Source organism: Nerophis ophidion, linkage group LG16 (assembly GCF_033978795.1).
Source record: "Nerophis ophidion isolate RoL-2023_Sa linkage group LG16, RoL_Noph_v1.0, whole genome shotgun sequence".
Taxonomy (NCBI): domain Eukaryota; kingdom Metazoa; phylum Chordata; class Actinopteri; order Syngnathiformes; family Syngnathidae; genus Nerophis; species Nerophis ophidion.
The window spans coordinates 15,755,805-15,774,060 of NC_084626.1; the positions used below are offsets into that span (position 1 = coordinate 15,755,805).

General features: G+C 40.0%; 1 protein-coding gene across 2 annotated transcripts in view; it reads left to right on the forward strand.

The window, feature by feature from the left end:
- LOC133535020 (sodium- and chloride-dependent taurine transporter-like) overlaps positions 1-18,256 on the forward strand; it is a 78,351-nt gene that overhangs the window by 50,849 nt on the left and 9,246 nt on the right. The window contains exons 10-14 of one of the 2 annotated variants that reach the window (XM_061874421.1): positions 8,559-8,671; positions 8,792-8,929; positions 14,901-15,003; positions 17,847-17,947; positions 18,025-18,195. In XM_061874421.1, the coding sequence (XP_061730405.1) occupies positions 8,559-8,671; positions 8,792-8,929; positions 14,901-15,003; positions 17,847-17,947; positions 18,025-18,195 (626 nt within the window). Of the gene's footprint in view, positions 1-8,558; positions 8,672-8,791; positions 8,930-14,900; positions 15,004-17,846; positions 17,948-18,024; positions 18,196-18,256 lie in introns of those variants that run through there. The other variant, XR_009802125.1, reaches the window with a different exon arrangement.

Below are 18,256 nucleotides of genomic sequence, written 5' to 3' on the forward strand. Positions count from 1 at the left end.
TGTCAATGGCCTTGTTTCCATGGATACCAATGACTATCGACCGTATACAGTATATTAAAAGCATGCTCCCCCTTTGATGCACTTCGCTTTGAAGCACGTTCATTAAAAATGCTAAAATCACAGCTGTGACCGTGACGATATATAGCCAAAGCTGTCCATAGTGTGTCAAAAGCCACTCAGGGAGAACAACAACATAGGGAGGTTGGGTGCCATTTTGTGCCAGGCTTTGCTATGGTTGGCGATGGCGATGATTCTTTGAGATGGCGAGAGTAAAGAGGTGCTGCTTGTGGATTTGTTGAAAGTTGGAGGACAAATGTGCTCGTTGGCGCTGCTTGTATAGTACATCTGCAGAGGTATGAAGTACCACACTACATTAACTTAAGTTACTTGTTGTATGGTTTGTAAGGCTGTGAATCTTCGGCCACCATACAATTAGATTGTATTTGATTCTTCTGGGGATTATGATTCGATTCAGAATCAATTCTCGATTCAACATAAATACTATTTCAATAACATTGGGGGCCACTTGTATGATTAACCCCTTTGCTTCATAAAGTAAATATGTGCTCTGATAAAATGATACGTTACTTAAAAGAAACTTGGTTTTGTTTAATAATATTCTACCCAAACATTTAATAGTCAAATACAAATAAGGCCACAACCGACGTATTTAACACTTTTCTTTTCTAAAGTAAATCTGTACAGAAGATATGGGCATCTACATCAACAATATAATTTGCCTGAGTAGATGGACAGGACAGATTAAAAACAATATATATGTACACACCCCGTTTCCATATGAGTTGGGAAATTGTGTGGGATGTAAATATAAACGGAATACAATGATTTGCAAATCCCTTTCAACCCATATTCAATTGAATGCTCTACAAAGACAAGATATTTGATGTTCAAACTCATAAACTTTTTTTTTTTTTTTGCAAATAATAATTAACTTAAAATTTCATGGCTGCAACACGTGCCAAAGTAGTTGGGAAAGGGGATGTTCACCACTGTGTTACATCACCTTTTCCTTTTAACAAAACTCAATAAACATTTGGGAACTGAGGAAACTAATTGTTGAAGCATTGAAAGTGGAATTCTTTCCCATTCTTGTTTTATGTAGAGCTTCAATCGTTCAACAGTCCCGGGTTTCCGCTGTCGTTTCGATGGGAGACAGGTCTGGACTGCAGGCTGGCCAGGAAAGTACCTGCACTCTTTTTTTATGAAGCCACGCTGTTGTAACACTTGTCTTGCTGAAATAAGCAGGGGCGTCCATGATAACGTTGCTTGAATAACAACATATGTTGCTCCAAAACCTGTATGGACCTTTCAGCATTAATGGTTCCTTCACAGATGTGTAAGTTACCCATGCCTTGGGCACTAATACACCCCCATACCATCACAGATGGTGACTTTTGAACTTTGCGCCTATAACAATCCGAATGGTTATTTGCCTCTTTTTTCTGGAGATCCTCTGTTTCCAAATATAATTTGAAATGTGGACTCGTCAGACCACAGAACATCTTTCCACTTTGCATCAGTCCATCTTAGATAACTCGGTCCCAGCCAAGCCGGCGGCGTTTCAGGATATTGTTGATAAATGAGTTTGGCTTTGCATAGCAGAGTTTTAACTTGCACTTACAGATGTAGCGACCAACTGTAGTTACTGACAGTGGTTTTATGAAGTGTTCCTGAGCCCACGTGGTGATATCCTTTACACACTGATGTCGGTTTTTGATGCAGCACCGCCTGAGGGATCAAAAGTCCGTAATATCATCGCTTACTTGCAGGGATTTCTTCAGATTTTCTGAACTTTTTGATGATTTTACGGACAGTAGATGGTAAAATCGCTAAATTCCTTGCAATAGCATGTTGAGAAATATGGTTGTAAAACTGTTTGACAATTTGCTTACAAAGTGGGGACCCTCACCCCATCCTTGTTTGTGAATTACTCAGCATTTCATGGAAGCTGCTTTTATACCCAATCATGGCACCCAACTGTTCCCAATTAGCCTGCACAACTGTGGGATGTTCCATATAAGTGTTTGATGGAGGGGGGTCCGGTCCGATGACCATGGATGAAGTACTGGCTGTCCAGAGTCGAGACCCAGGATGGACCGCTCGTCGGGACTCAGGATGGACCGCTCGCTTGTATCGGTTGGGGACGTCTCCACGCTGCTGATCCGCTTGAGATGGTTTCCTGTGGACGGGACTCCCGCTGCTGTCTTGGATCCGCTTGGGCTGAACCTTCGCGGCTGTGTTGGAGCCACTATGGATTGAACTTTCACAGTATCATGTTAGACCCGCTCGACATCCATTGCTTTCGGTCCCCTAGAGAGGGGGGGTTGCCCACATCTGAGGTCCTCTCCAAGGTTTGTCATAGTCAGCATTGTCACTGGCGTCCCACTGGATGTGAATTCTCTCTGCCCACTGGGTGTGAGTTTTCCTTGCCCTTTTGTGGGTTCTTCCGAGGATGTTGTAGTCGTAATGATTTGTGCAGTCCTTTGAGACATTTGTGATTTGGGGCTATATAAATAAACATTGATTGATTGATTGATTGATTGATGAGCATTCCTCAACTTTATCAGTATTTATTGCCACTTTTCCCAACTTCTTTGTCACGTGTTGCTGGCTTCAAATTCAAAAGTTATTGATTATTTGCAAAAAAATAAATGTTTATCAGTTTGAACATCAAATATGTTGTCTTTGTAGCATAATCAACTGAATATGGGTTGAAAATGATTTGCAAATCATTGTATTCCATTTATATTTACATTAACACAATTTCCAACTCATATGAAACGGGGTTTGTAAAAGACAATATTTAAAGTTAATAAATTTGGCTGAAATAAAAAAGTAATCATACTTAATAATTAATTAAACTTGAATATTATGGCGGAAAACTAAATATTACAAAATATATTGCAGCCAAAATGAGTATACATTTAAATAATAACATTAGCTGCATGATACAGATCTATAATCTGTACTTTCCTCTGCGGAAGAAATTAACGTGGCTGCTAGCACAGGTTCGACAGTACTCCCAATACTCTCCATGGAAACATTGCCAGCATCAAAATGCTTGTTCTTTTCCATGCAGTATATTACAGTAGTATCCATGTACTTCCTATGTCAGAAATCTGTCTACCACTGTGTTCCAAGTACTTTAAGGTCCAATCTGCCAAGTAGATTTGACTGCTGTGTAAGGTACTGGCTGCATGCTGGGTACCACATACTTGCTGGTTGTTGAAGTAGTGACATCACAACCCCAGTGGCTGCAGGGGCTTGTCGGGATTGAAGTCAAGGCTGTGTTTGGTTGGATACTTCGTCATAATCTGCAACAACGAAAACAGGACCGCATTGACACATCCTGCTGTTGTGCTGTTTTTGGCTGCTTCCTTTTGTTTTCTTGACTTCTGCTTTACAGTTGCCAATGCAGTGTGATGTCAATCAAACTCCCAGTTTGCATTCACTGCTGTTTCACAAAAGTCATGTTGGTGCCCTCATAGGACTTTGCATCTCTGACCGACGACCTCGCTCAGGAGTGCAAAAGTCCTAACTTCATTTTTCATTCAGCTTGCTGGTGGATCTGAAGCTGAATTTCTTTAGCCAAAACTCACATACATTGTCTTTAGATCTTTTACATTTACAATACACTTTACACTGTAGGATTCACACAACTCTGCAATACATAGTAAACATACTGACCAGGCACTTTATTAGATACAGCGTCTAATGAGATCCAATAGAAACAAGCGTTCACAAAGATAAGAATGCTGACTTTTGATCGATACTATCAAGAGGGGTATGCATATGTTTTTGTTGTGTACATCACCAGATTGACAGCTGTTTGATATTACACATGAACACAAATTATACATTAAAATAATACATACTTTATATACACAGCAGATTCACAGTTCAGCATTTACTGACCTGCATATGCACACGCGTGTGTCTCTGCTTTCAATTGTAAATCTTTTTTTTTTAGAAAGTCTGCAGGGGGAAAAGTGAATCCACCACAGGGTGCTGTCCCAAAAATCTATTAATTTAACATCTTCCACCAGGAAGATTCTTTGACAAGATGTGATGTTGTGTAACTGCACTCTTTGCAAATACAGTGGAACCTCGATTTACGAACTTAATTTTTTCTTGAACATGGCTTGTAAATCAAAAAGTTCATACATTGAAGCATACTTTCTCAGAAAAAACAATGTAAACATGAATAATTGCTTCTAGCCCTGACTAGGGCTGGACAATCGATCAAATTTTGTTTTGAGTTCAAGTAATACAAGTACAACATGCATGCAAAATCCGGACCTTGTGACGGTGAAACAGATGAGGAGCAAATTAATGAAAACAGCACGTCTATTAGAAATTTAGGATGTCACCATGGTTGTTATTTATTTGACACAGAGATAGTATGCATAATCAATGTTCATTAAACCAAACAAAAAAGTAAAGTCAATGGATTTCCACATTTATGTAAATGTGGACGGTAAAGCTGTGACTGTTTGGGCTAGTGAAGGACTACAAGAAAAAGAAAAAAAAAAGCGACGGCTCCGGGCGGCGGCAGTGTGAGCGTTTCAGATGTAACTAGACACATTTACTAAGATAATTCTGAAAGATCCCTTATCTGCTTATTGTTTTTAGTAGTGTTTTAGTGAGATTTTAAAGATTGTAAAGACATACCTCGAGGTCGGATGGCTGCAGTGAACACAAAGTGTCTCAGAGAGAAGCCGAGGAGCCAAGCTCACAGCTGCCTTTTAAACAGCTGCTGCAGGACGACGAATAATCCAATGATTTTTCCGGTAAGATATATATCACAATTTCCCCATCCAAAAACATGCTGGTTGATGTAGAGAAAACATGTTCGCTTGACCGCTCCGCTTCACAGCTGCAATCCACCACTTTCCACCAACAGTATTGTTTTTTATAGTCTCCATTATTAAATGAACAAATTGCAAAAGATTCAGCAACACAGATGTCCAAAATACTATGAATTATGTGGTTAAAGCAGACGACTTTTAGCCGCGAGTGGTGCAGCGCTAATATTTCCTGACAGTCTGTGACGTCATGCGTACACGTCGTCATTCCGTGACGTTTTCAACAAGAAACTCGTGGGAAATTTAAAATTGCAATTTAGTCAACTAAAAAGGCTGTATTGGCATGTGTTGCAATGTTAATATTTCATCATAATATATAAACTATCAGACTGCGTGGTCAGTAGTAGTGGGTTTCAGTAGGCCTTTAACAAAATGCTGTCACATGAATGTTTTTTATTGTAATAAATGTATTAAATAAACAAACCCACAAGATGTAAAGTAAAATTGTGTTTACTTTTTGAGATCAATATAAAACACAATTCAGTTTGATTAATGATAATTTGATAGTTTGACTAAGATAAAGTCTAATAAACAAGCTTTGTTCTTCTTTAACAGCACTTTGCATTAGCGCAACAGTTTGGCCAACAAAAATAGACACGAGTGATACCTCTCACATCTAATACACAATATTCACAGCCTGCATTCAAGTCGAATAAATTTAAAAACATTTTAGCTAGAAAACTCTTAAAACGTTAGCAGCTAAATAAAGAACGAGAGAGAATCCCAATAAATAAACTAAATACTTTATAAACAGATTGTGACAACAATTCCGACACATCGCCTGCTGCATGTTTACTCACGTCATTATTTCTGTTTCCAGAGTCTGTTTCCAGGAAGTGAGCAGTGTTGCCTGAAAATGCATTAATAAATGACTTTTATGTAATTAAAAATACAAACTGTATTACTGTCTGAAATTTTACCACACTTTATCATTATACCATTTACCGTTAAATCGCTAATGCATATATAAAATATATGTACACAATGTGGGGAAGAGAAGGCAGGCCGAGAGAGTACAGTGCGGAGGGGAGGGAAGGTGTGTGTGGGTCCCCTCTCCTATCTTAAGTTTGAAGTCCACAGCAAATCCCTCCATCTTTCCTGGCAGTTTTGTTGGCTTTGTGAACCCATATTGAGCAAGCAAAATAGATAATACTTGGTGAATGGTCAGAAAAGAAACACGCGCTAAAGCACTTAGATGTGACGGAGGGGCTCCGCATCTCCAAAAAGGCTGTGCCCCATTTGTACTGTGCTGCAAAGGAAGTGATGTCATCACAAACACAACGCGCTAAGGTTTCCAGCAGTACACAAAAAGAAGTGTTCGTACACCGGGAGGCATATTTGGTGCAATCTAAAGGTTTTTTAACCGAAACATTTGCAAACAGCGGGGTTCGTGAATCGAGGTTCCAATGTACACTACTCTCTGTATTTTATTTGTAATGTGTGGAACTACCTTTTAATTGTGCTGAATAATAATGTGTTGCATAACGTAGGGTCCATCCATTTACCTTTTTATTGGTATTAGTTGAGAATTTTTAATAACATTTTTTAAATTTTATTAAATTTGATTGGTTTTACTATGTTTTATTATTTTAACATTTATTTAATTTTGATTTTTTTTTTCTTTTTGTATACAATTTATATATCTTTTCAAAAGATGTATAATTGTAGGCATTATCCAGAGTTTAGGGACACCCTGTTTATTACGAGCCTTTCCTGTAGCCAATTAGATGATAATTACATATAAATGTGTCAAGTCAGCATTATTATACTTTTAAAGCCCTTTTGACATATTTAAGATGTCCACAATAGTAGTACAAACCCTGTTTCCATATGAGTTGGGAAATTGTGTTAGATATAAATATAAACGGAACACAATGATTTGCAAATCCTTTTCAACCCATATTCAGTTGAATGCACTGCAAAGACAAGATATTTGATGTTCAAACTCATAAACTTGTTTTTTTTTGCAAATAATAATTAACTTAGAATTTCATGGCTGCAACACGTGCCAAAGTAGTTGGTAAAGGACATGTTCACCACTGTGTTACATCACCTTTTCTTTTAACAACACTCAATAAATGTTTGGGAACTGAGGAAACTAATTGTTGAAGCATTGAAAGTGGAATTCTTTCCCATTCTTGTTTTATGTAGAGCTTCAATCGTTCAACAGTCCCGGGTTTCCGCTGTCGTTTCGATGGGAGACAGGTCTGGACTGCAGGCTGGCCAGGAAAGTACCTGCACTCTTTTTTAAACGAAGCCACGCTGTTGTAACACTTGTCTTGCTGAAATAAGCAGGGGCGTCCATGACAATATTGCTTGGATGACAACATATGTTGCTCCAAAACCTGTATGGACCATTCAGCATTAATGGTGCCTTCACAGATGTGTAAGTTACCCATGCCTTGGGCACTAATACACCCCCATACAATCACAGATGCTGGCTTTTGAACTTTGCGCCTATAACAATCCGGATGGTTATTTTCCTATTTGTTCAGGAGGACACCACGTCCTCTGTTTCCAAATATAATTTGAAATGTAGACCACAGAACACCTTTCCACTTTGCTTCAGTCCATTTTAGGTGAGCTCGGGCCCAGCCAAGCCAGCGGCGTTTCAGGATATTGTTGATAAATGGGTTTGACTTTGCATAGAAGAGTTTTAACTTGTACTTACAGATGTAGCGACCAACTGTAGTTATTGACAGTGGTTTTATGAAGTGTTCCTGAGCCCATGTGGTGATATCCTTTACTCACTGATGTCAGTTTTAGATGTAGTACCGCCTGAGGGATCAAAGTCCGTAACATCATCGCTTACGTGCAGTGATTTCTCCAGATTCTCTGAACTTTTTGATGATTTTACGGACCGCAGATGGTAAAATCACTAAATTCCTTGCAATAGCTCGTTGAGAAATGTTGTTCTAAAACTGTTCGATAATTTGCTTACAAAGTGGTGACCCTCACCCCATCCTTGTTTGTGAATTACTTAGCATTTCATGGCAGCTGCTTTTATACCCAATCATGGAACCCAACTGTTCCCAATTAGTCTGCACACCTGTGGGATGTTCCATATAAGTGTTTGATGAGGATTTCTCAACTTTATCAGTATTTATTGCCACCTTTCCCAACTTCTTTATCACGTGTTGCTGGCATCAAATTCTAAAGTTAATGATTATTTGCAAAAAAAAAATGTTTATCAGTTTGAACATCAAATATGTTGTCTTTGTAGCATAATCAACTGAAAATGGGTTGAAAATGATTTGCAAATCATTGTATTCCGTTTATATTTACATTTAACACAATCTCCCAACTCATATGGAAACGGGGTTTGTGAAATACAGTAATGCCATTGCAGTGTTTCCTGTTTGATACAGTTGCATTAAATTGATATTGTCATGAATATGGCCTGTAAAACATGGTAAGAGGTAAGTGAAGACAGTCGGACAGACGCTACCTCAAAACTAGATGGCGCCCACAAAAGCACAAATGTTTATTTCGCACTCACGTCTACGTCTGCATCACGTTTGCCTGGGGCCTTTTTTTTTTTTTTTTTGATCCCTCTCCGATCCAATTCCACCCCTTACAGATGCAGATGGGACGATGTGGTTACGTGACGCTGATGTCATCTTCTGTTTGTGCTCTTTCTTCCACCCCTCCACCCCCCCCATCCCCCTGCAGGTCCTGGCCTTGCCTTCATTGCCTACCCCAAAGCTGTAACCATGATGCCTTTCCCCACGCTCTGGGCCATCCTCTTCTTCATCATGCTACTGCTGCTTGGCCTCGACAGTCAGGTCAGCGTGCACACACACAAACCACATCGATTTGCATCTCATATTAAAGCTCCTGTCATTAGTAATGATAACATTTTGTCTAAATTAATTGAGCAAGAACATCTGTTGTTGTGGCCCCAGTTTGTGGAGGTGGAAGGGCAGATCACATCACTGGTGGATCTGTATCCGTCCTTCCTAAGGAAGGGTTACCGCAGAGAGATCTTCATCGCTATCCTATGCTGCATCAGCTACCTGCTTGGAGTCACCATGGTTGCCAAGGTAATGTCGCCATGCGGCCGACGCAGAAGAGGCGAAGCTGGCACATTGAGGACATTTAAGCTATTTTAAACCGCTTAAAGTCGTTTTTAGTGATCACTAAAACAACAAAGCCCTGACAGCTGTTAGCATCACACAGCTAATAGCATCAGACTTATTTTAGTGTCTGTCCCACGGGAGAAAACTATAACAGCAAGTCATGAGAACTTTTCTTGTCCTTGTCTTGGGACGTTGTGTTATGTTTGTCATCCTTCAAGGACATGAACTTGGTTGGTGTTCATAATGTTTTTTGTCTGGGATCCAAATGACAAACATATTGTAGCTGTGGTTCCCAAAGTGTGGCCATTTTCTTTATATTACCATAGTGCAGGGGTCGGGAACTTTTTTGGCTGAGAGAGCCATGAAAGCCAACTATTGTAAAATGTATTTCTGTGAGAGCCATACAATATTTTTTAACACTGAATACAATGCGTGCATATTTAAGTAAGACCAACATTTTTAGAGTACAATAAGCCTCTTATTCTTTTTAATAACACTGTTATTAAAAAATAATTGTAAAGCTAACCAATAATAAATAAAATACTACTTACCATTAATGATAGTCTCCTGTACTCCAAAGGACAACTGGGATGGCTGAACAGGTGTGATAGAGAACGGATGGATGAATTAAAATGCAAAATTAAAATGCATGTATCAGGATTATTTGTTGTCGAACCCCAAGATGCAGAGATGGAGGCAGGCATTGGATATGAAGACATTTTTTAATATAAATAATAGAACAAGAACAAACAAAAAGCATGAACAAACAAAAAGCACGCACGTGGCCGGAATAACAAACTAAGGGACCTAGCACTGGAAGCTAGAAAACAAAAAGGAACTTTAGCATGGAAGCTAGAGGATAGCAAACAGAAAAACTGGAAATAACTAATTGCTAACCAGAACAGCTTACCGCTACGACGACCAGGACAAAATGTAGCACGACAAGTAATAGCTGAAAAGAATCACAGACACGACAAGAGCAACATATGGCAAAGACAAGTCTAAATGACAATACAATGATCCAGCAACTGACACAAGTAAAAGCAGGTACAAATAGGAGCAGGCTGATTGGCAACAGGCCAGGTGCCAATCAGCCGCAGCTGAGGAGGAACACAACACTCAGGGAACAGGACAGGAAGCTGACAAAATAAGAGCACTAGACAGGAACCAAGGACAGGAAATACTAAACACAGAGGAGACAGACAAATGCAGAGGAAAAAAACTAAAACATAGACAAACTGTCAGGGGAAGGCCTGACAGTATGAGAATGTTTTATATTTTGAACGTTATTTTTAACACTGATTTCCTGCGGGATTATTCATTACTTATCGTGTTAAGCAATGTCAGCCAAGATTTATCTGAGAGCCAGATGCAGTCATCAAAAGAGCCACAGGTTCCCTACCCCTGCCATAGTGTATTGTAAAAAAATAAATACTTATAAATAAGATATATTTTTAGTAGTAGTGCTGTCAATTAGTAATCAGATTACTCACATATTTGCCCATTTGATTAATTACAGTAAATTACTGGCGAGCAGAATTGAACTTAAAAAAATGTACCCCAATTTTATTCTTAGTGTCAAATGTCATACAGGAATGTTTCTCTTGAATTTTATAAGTTCAAAACGTGGCAACGTTTTTTTTTTTTTTTTAATATTGTCTGAGTTTATTTTTAGGCTAAATTTACAAGGCTGTCTTCACTTATCTCTGCATTGACCAAGGGCATCATGCACAGTTATGTGGCTTTCCAACTAAATACCTACGTCCAATCAAAATCAGAAAATGGTGTACAGTGGCAAATGCAAGAAACAGAACGTTGTCTCTTCAAGGTCTTTATTGTAGACTGCCAACATCAGAATAGCAACAACACAACACAACACGAACACCCAGACAGCAAGTGCTGGGGAAAACATAACAGGGGGCCTCAACTCGCCTGCCGCAACGGGTAAAATGTCCATCCCGCACAACTAAGTGATACCAGGAGTCGTCGCCGTCGATTCCCCGCAGGTTGAAAAGCGACTCGATGTGCTGGAACCATGATGCTGGGTTGTTCTGCCAGAACTCTGGAAGTTTGCAGTTTGCAGGAGATAGGGAGGAGAATCAGATTGGGCTGGTGTCAATATGGAAAACTGAGCAACATCATGAGAGGAGAAATACCGTTAAGCCTAAAAAGAAAGGTCTTTAATCAATGCGCGTTACCAACCATGACATATGGAGCTGAAACGTGGGCATTGTCAAATAAAATGGAAAAGAAAATAGCAGCAGCACAAGACAACATGGAAAGAAATGTGCTCGGAATCACATATAAAGACAGAAAAACAAATGAATGGGTGAGAAAACAATTGCAAGTCCAAGACATTATGAGAACTATCAAATTAAATAAGTGGAAGTGGGCTGGACGTAGCAGTAGGAGAACAGATAATAGATGGACTTCCCTAATGACATCATGGAGACCCATGGATGGGAGCCGAAATAGAGGAAGACAGAGTGAGATGGCGAGATGAAATAGACAAATATTGGAACAGTGCAGTGCAGTGGCAGGAAGCAGCTAGAGAAGGTTCACTATGGCAGAAACATGCTGAGGCTTTCTTCCAGCAGTGGACTGACAACGGCTGATGATGGAGTCGGAGGTTACTGGAGCTGGGGCGACATGGCCCATGAAGACACCTCTTCCGCGTGAAACATAGTCGGGGTCACCAATGTGGCAAATGCAAGAAACAGAACGTTGTCTCTTCAAGGTCTTTATTGTAGACTGCCAACTTGAGAATAGCAACAACACAACATGTACTTTTTATGTGTTCTGTCAAAACGCAAACCACACCCCTTCTCTGAGTGTGAGCATGGTCCTAGTATCCGCCACAGTACGCCAGTAAAAATTCACATTTATTAAGTGTTTGTACGCACAAATCCAAGCATATTTCTTTATTACGCTATATACTTGGAGTTCTCCGCTGTTGTGTGCTCAGCTCGGCGGGCCCAGATCACACCCCCTTTTACAAACGCAAATCATATTGGAAATAGCCATCTGCTTGAGCTCATCACATTCTGACCAATCACAAGTCACTAGTAAAGAAAAAAAAGTGGTCATGTCAGGAAGAAAGTAAAGTAGATACTTGCCTTGCAAAAATTGAGTCGGAAAAATTAGTGCTGCACACTTTAGTTGCTACAATGATACAATATGTAACATTTTAGAAGAAGTGGGTGACTGATTGTTACAATGTAAAATAAATGTTGTAACTTATAACAAAATGTTTTTGTACAGTAGCCTGCTCACATGAGTCAGATTACAGTTTCATGTGAAACGCCCTTGCGATGATGGATTTGTTTGAAATATTTTCCATGTAAACATAACTCAATTTCATAAAGGATATGAAAGACTTACACTCTTGTTTGATCACTCAATTTAATAATTAAATACAAAACAGCTTCTTGCGGGAGCAGCCATATGGCCGACAAGGCCAAGGAGTCAAAGTCCTCACAAATACCATGGAGGCACATCAATCAGTCTGAGGTGTAAAATGTGCACTTTCTATGTAAACTGTGGCCCAGCAGCACTATGAAGTTGCCGTGAAGCAGTGCACATTTGCACGTCAACGTCAGTTTTGATACATCTCATCTTTGCGGTGAAAAAAGGCATATGCCAGGATTTTTTGCGTACAGCGTACGTAAACTTTGTACACGAGGCCCCTTGTCAGAGACCAGTGGTTCTTAACCTTGTTGGAGGTACCGAACTCCACCAGTTTCATATGCACATTCATCGAACCCTTCTTTAGTGAAAAATGTTTTTTTTTTGTTTTTTTTCAAATTCAATACAAATTTATATGTTTTGTTTTCTGCAAAGAGGTGGCGATAGGCACCAGCGACCCCAAAGGGAATAAGCGGTAGAAAATGGATGGATGGATGGATGTTTTGTTTTTTTACTAGTGCACAACATGGACATCACCTTGTTAAAAGAACGAAACCAACACGGGGCATGAACTCACAACAAATTACACACTTGCAAATTAGATGGAAAATTAGAGGGAACATTGTTTGGGAGGTAGCCATAATACTTAGACTTAGACTTCCTTTTAATTGTCATTCAAATGTTAACTTTGCAGTACAGATACGCCGATTGGGAGATGTTTTTATTTACACGATTGATTGATTGAATGAAACTTTTATTAGTAGATTGCACAGTTCAGTACATATTCCGTACAATTGACCACTAAACGGTAACACCCGAATACGTTTTTCAACTTTTTTAATTAAGTCGTCAATCAATTCATGAGTCTGGTGTGTCTTGTCCGCTGCGCTCTGCCGAACCTTTAGGGTTGGATCAAACCCAGGTCAAGAACCACTGTCATAGACCTTATAAGAACTTGTGCCTCCTTTCAGAAGGTAAAGAAGCATGCAATAAATTCTGCGATTAATCTCCATTTATACATAATAAATGCAATAATGTTAAAGCAATACCTTTGACTGTTGTGGCCTCTAAAAAATAAGAATCCACAAATGTCCACTGCGGTGGACATTTGTGTTTTTTGTAGCTAGGTAGATTTTCCCCTGATGTGTGTACCTATTCTTAGCATGATACTAGATACTTTGCTATTCCCTGCTGCATGCATTAAACAATGTAACAAGGTTTTCCAAAATAAATCAACTCAAGTTATGGAAAAAAAATGCCAACATGGCATAGCCATTGTGAGGACTGTGTGGCATAACGATGCTGGATTTGTTCCTCCAGGGATGCGTTGGGCAAGAACACAGCAAAAGGTAAGAAATAAAAGATTTATTAAAGTAATAAAACAGGCTAGAAACAAAACACTTATGCTAAGCAGAAAAGGCAAACACAAAGCGCTAGCATGGATGCTAGGAAAAAACAAACGGAAACACAAAGACTAGGCACAAAGGCACGAAAAGGGAAAACAAAACACTTAGCATGAGAGCTAGGAATAAACAACGGCGTAGCGTGTAAGCTAGTGAGAATATACATATAAATCAGTCGTCACTGTTGCACGAAGGCAATTTAGGATCCCAGGCAGAACAGTAGCGGGGGGGGGTGTATATTGTAGCGTCCCGAAAGAGTCAGTGCGGCAAGGGATTCTGAGTATTCTGTTGTGTTTATGTTGTGTTACGGTGCAGATGTTCTCCCGAAATGTGTTTGTCATTCTTGTTTGGTGTGGGTTCACAGTGTGACGTATATTTGTAACAGTGTTAAAGTTGTTTATACGGCCATCCTCAGTGTGATATACATGGCTGTTGAACAAGTATGCTTTGCATTATTTTGTCGGTGTGAAAAGTGTAGGTATTAAGTAATTGGGCCGGTACGCAAAGGAAGTGCCTCTATGGTTAATGGCGCTCTGTATTTCTCCCTACATCCGTGTACACAACGGCATTTTAAAAAGTCATGAATTCTACTTTTTGAAACTAATACCGATAATTATGAAACAGATCATTTCCCGATATTACATTTTAAAGCATTTATCAGCCGATACTATCGGCAGTCCGATATTAACGATTAACGGACATCCCTAGATGATACTGTATTCATATTGACTTACATTTGGAACAATTTTTGCATCTCGTGTCCTAAATGTATCAAAAAAGCTTTTTTGTATCCGGACATGAATGGACACTATTGTGCTTTTGTACTATCTGGAACATGTAGTAGAGATCCTCATGTCCTCCTGTTCTCTGTTTTCATGATCTGATCCGCTGGTGGACAGTCTGGGTCCACCGGGGGGGGCCTTTAAAGATGCAAATGTGGATATTTAGAAAGGTCCCTCTTTTACGTCAGCAGCCATTTTACAGCCCTCACACACGTAATCCTAATGTGTCCTCCAGCTTCCTAATCATCTTCTGCAAAATTCACCTTGAATTAGTCCCACTGTGTGCTGCGTGTAAGTTGTTGTTAGTAACGTGTGTGTGTGTGTTTTTGTGTGTTTTTTCTGCAGGGTGGCATGTATGTGTTCCAGCTGTTTGACTACTATGCAGCAAGCGGTGTGTGCCTTCTGTGGGTGGCATTCTTTGAATGTGTAGCTGTTGCCTGGGTTTATGGTGAGTACCACACACACACACACTGTGAAGGAATTTAATATGTACACATGCAAACAGCGTTGCCATAAGTCTGCGTATTATAAGCGACTTTATAAAAGTTTTTTTGAACGTGTGGTTGCTTATTTGGGCTTGGTTGCCTTTGCCCACAATAAGCAAAATGAGTGTGTTGTGTTTCAGAATCAGTATCAAAAATACTTTAATAATCCCCGAGGGGAAATTTAAATTTTCAGCACAATCCCATTCAAGACCTTAACCACAATCCCATTCTACATGTTTCCTGTTTTATCACGCCCACAAACACACAATTAGGTCAGACCCCAGACTGACATAGAAAAAAGTGACAAGACAGAGTAAGAATTAGAGACAGTAAGCGTCTGTAAAAAGATCAATTTACAATATACAGTGTATGGAATATACAGTAGTCTCCCAAATCAGAATTTTAACAGGTAACATGCCTTTAAAAAACAAAACTTTAAAATAATTTTGCATAAAAACAATCAGTAGTTTTATGAAGTATTGTAATGATAATGTACAGACTTCTATTGTATCTCCTTCCATTACTTTTCTGTCAAACACAACATCAGCAGCTTCTCCATACTTTTATAAATGCCTGTCGTTTAGAAATCATTTAAATGTCCTTGGCTGGCATGATAACTCATTCTGCTTCAGTATGGCACTGACTAGCAGTGATACACTCCAACTGCTTCTCCACGCTCAGTCATGTTTTTGAGGATTTCTTTGTTTAATTGAATGAATATTATTATCTTCAAATACACTGGCCGTCACACTCACATTCTGCCTTTCCAATGTTGGTTATGTCAAGCTATAAACTAATGCTCGCGAGTAAGACTGGATGTTTTGGTCCGATCTTCCATGGTTCACTGTGACATTTGCTGCACCAACTTGCACCAAGCATTGTTTATCCAGATAACAAAATGACATTAGTAGGACTTTTTTAGATAGATTAAATAGATAGTACTTTATTTATTCCGTCAGGAGAGTTCCTTCAGGAAAATTAAAATTTTCAGCACAATCCCATTCAAGATCAGACAAACATTACAGGGAGACAGAACAGGATCGCTGACGGGTCTGCCGGCTTCCAGCGCCCCTTACAGAAAAGCTGAGATACAGGTAAACAAGGTGGAGGGGTAATGGGAGAAAAAAAAAGAAAAAGAAGATTAAAAAGAATGTTTTTAAAAATCGGTCTTAACCTGGGCCCTGGAGAGGGGGTGCAGACTGAGGCCAAGGGAAAAAAACAACTCATAGCCATAGAACACATCCCTCTTTCATGTGTGTAAGAGGGAAACATCAAACATTAAAGAACACAGAGGACATTAAAGACATTAAAGCAGCAGATACAACCAGACACTTCTACATACAGCTATGAATAAAAAGTAAAAGAAACATATCCACTGTGGTGGCCTCTGCGGTGTTCCACGCCATCGTCCGCTGGGGTGGAAGGAGCATGGCCAGAGACAGGAGCAGACCCAACAAAGTAACCAAGACAGCCGACTCCACTCTCGGCCAGTGTCCGACACCTGCTCACCCAGTCAAGACACCGCGAAGCCTCTCCGTCCCAGCGCTCAGTGCTAGTTCCGCAGCCCTGTCCCCTCATCCGCATCTCCTCCAGTCCCTCCAAACCAACTCCGGTGTGGCAGACACCCAGCAGCTGGTCTCCATGGCCAAAAGGCTCCTGACAGGCAGATCCAGAAGTCCACAAAAAAAGCACCACAGAGGTCACGAAAGTGCCACTCCTTGTCACACAGTCCCGGTCTCGGACCAAAAGGCAAGAAAATATAATAACACATGAAAATGAGAGGGAAACACAAAAGTGTGCTGGGCTAATATGTCCGCTACAACCCGAGACGTCACAAACACGCGTCATCATACGCGTCATCATACGTGTCATCATACGCGTCATCATCCGCGACGTTTTCAACAAGAAATGCCGCGGGAAATACAAAATTGCAATTTAGTAAACTAAACCGGCCGTATTGGCATGTGTTGCAATGTTAATATTTCATCATTGATATATAAACTATTAATATTTCATCATTGATATATAAACTATTAATATTTCACCATTGATATATAAACTATCAGACTGCGTGGTGGGTAGTAGTGGGTTTCAGTAGGCCTTTAACGTTCGAACTGGAAAACGCTTTTTTGGGAGGTTTTTTTGCAAACATTTGCTCATTTGGAATTTGATGCCTGCAACATATTTTAAAAAAAACCTGGCGCAAGTGGCAAAAAAGTCTGAGAAGGTTGAGGACTGCTCACCAAACACCTATTTGGAACATCTCACAGGTGAACAGGCTAATTGGGAACAGGTGGGTGCCATGATTGGGTATAAAAGCAGCTTCCATGAAATGCTCAGTCATTCACAAACAAGGATGGGGGGAGGGTCACCACTTTGTGAACAAATGCGTGAGCAAATTGTCGAACAGTGTAAGAACAACATTTCTCAACGAGCTACTGCAAAGAATTTAGGGATTTCAACATCTATGGTCCGTAACATCTTCAAAAGGTTCAGAGAAACTTGAAAAAACACTGCATGTAAGTGATGATATTACGGACCTTCGATCACCTCAGGCGGTATTGCGTCAAAAATAATATGAAGCCTAAAATACCACAATGGAGACCCCCGGACTGTTGAACAGCTTAAGCTGTGCATCAAGCAAGAATGGGAAACCATTCCACCTGAAAAGCTTCAAAAATTGGTTTTCTCAGTTCCCAAACATTTACTGAGTGTTGTTAAAAGGAAAGGCCATGTAACACAGTGGTAAACTTTGCAATGTGTTGCCTACAAATCTAACTGGAAGTGTCTTAATCGTCTTTTCCAGGCGTTGATAACTTCTATGATGCTGTGGAGGACATGATTGGCTACAGACCAAACCCTTGGATGAAGTGGAGCTGGTCTGTCATCACTCCTTGCTTGTGCCTGGTAAGAATCTGCTTCCTCCTCCATTAACAGGTGGAACTTCTTCATGGTCTAACTTGTCTTCCTTTCCTTCCGCCCAGAGCTGCTTCATTTTCTCTCTGGTCAAATACAAGCCGCTGACGTACAACAAGGTGTACAAGTATCCTGATTGGGCCATCGGAGTGGGCTGGTTTTTGGCTTTGGCCTCCATGATCTGCATCCCCATGGTGGTGGTCATCAAGATCATTCGATCCGACGGGCCACTCATCGAGGTGCGTTAGCTGCTAACACGCTAACAGGTTGTGTTTCGTTCCCAATGGAGTTTCATCGTTT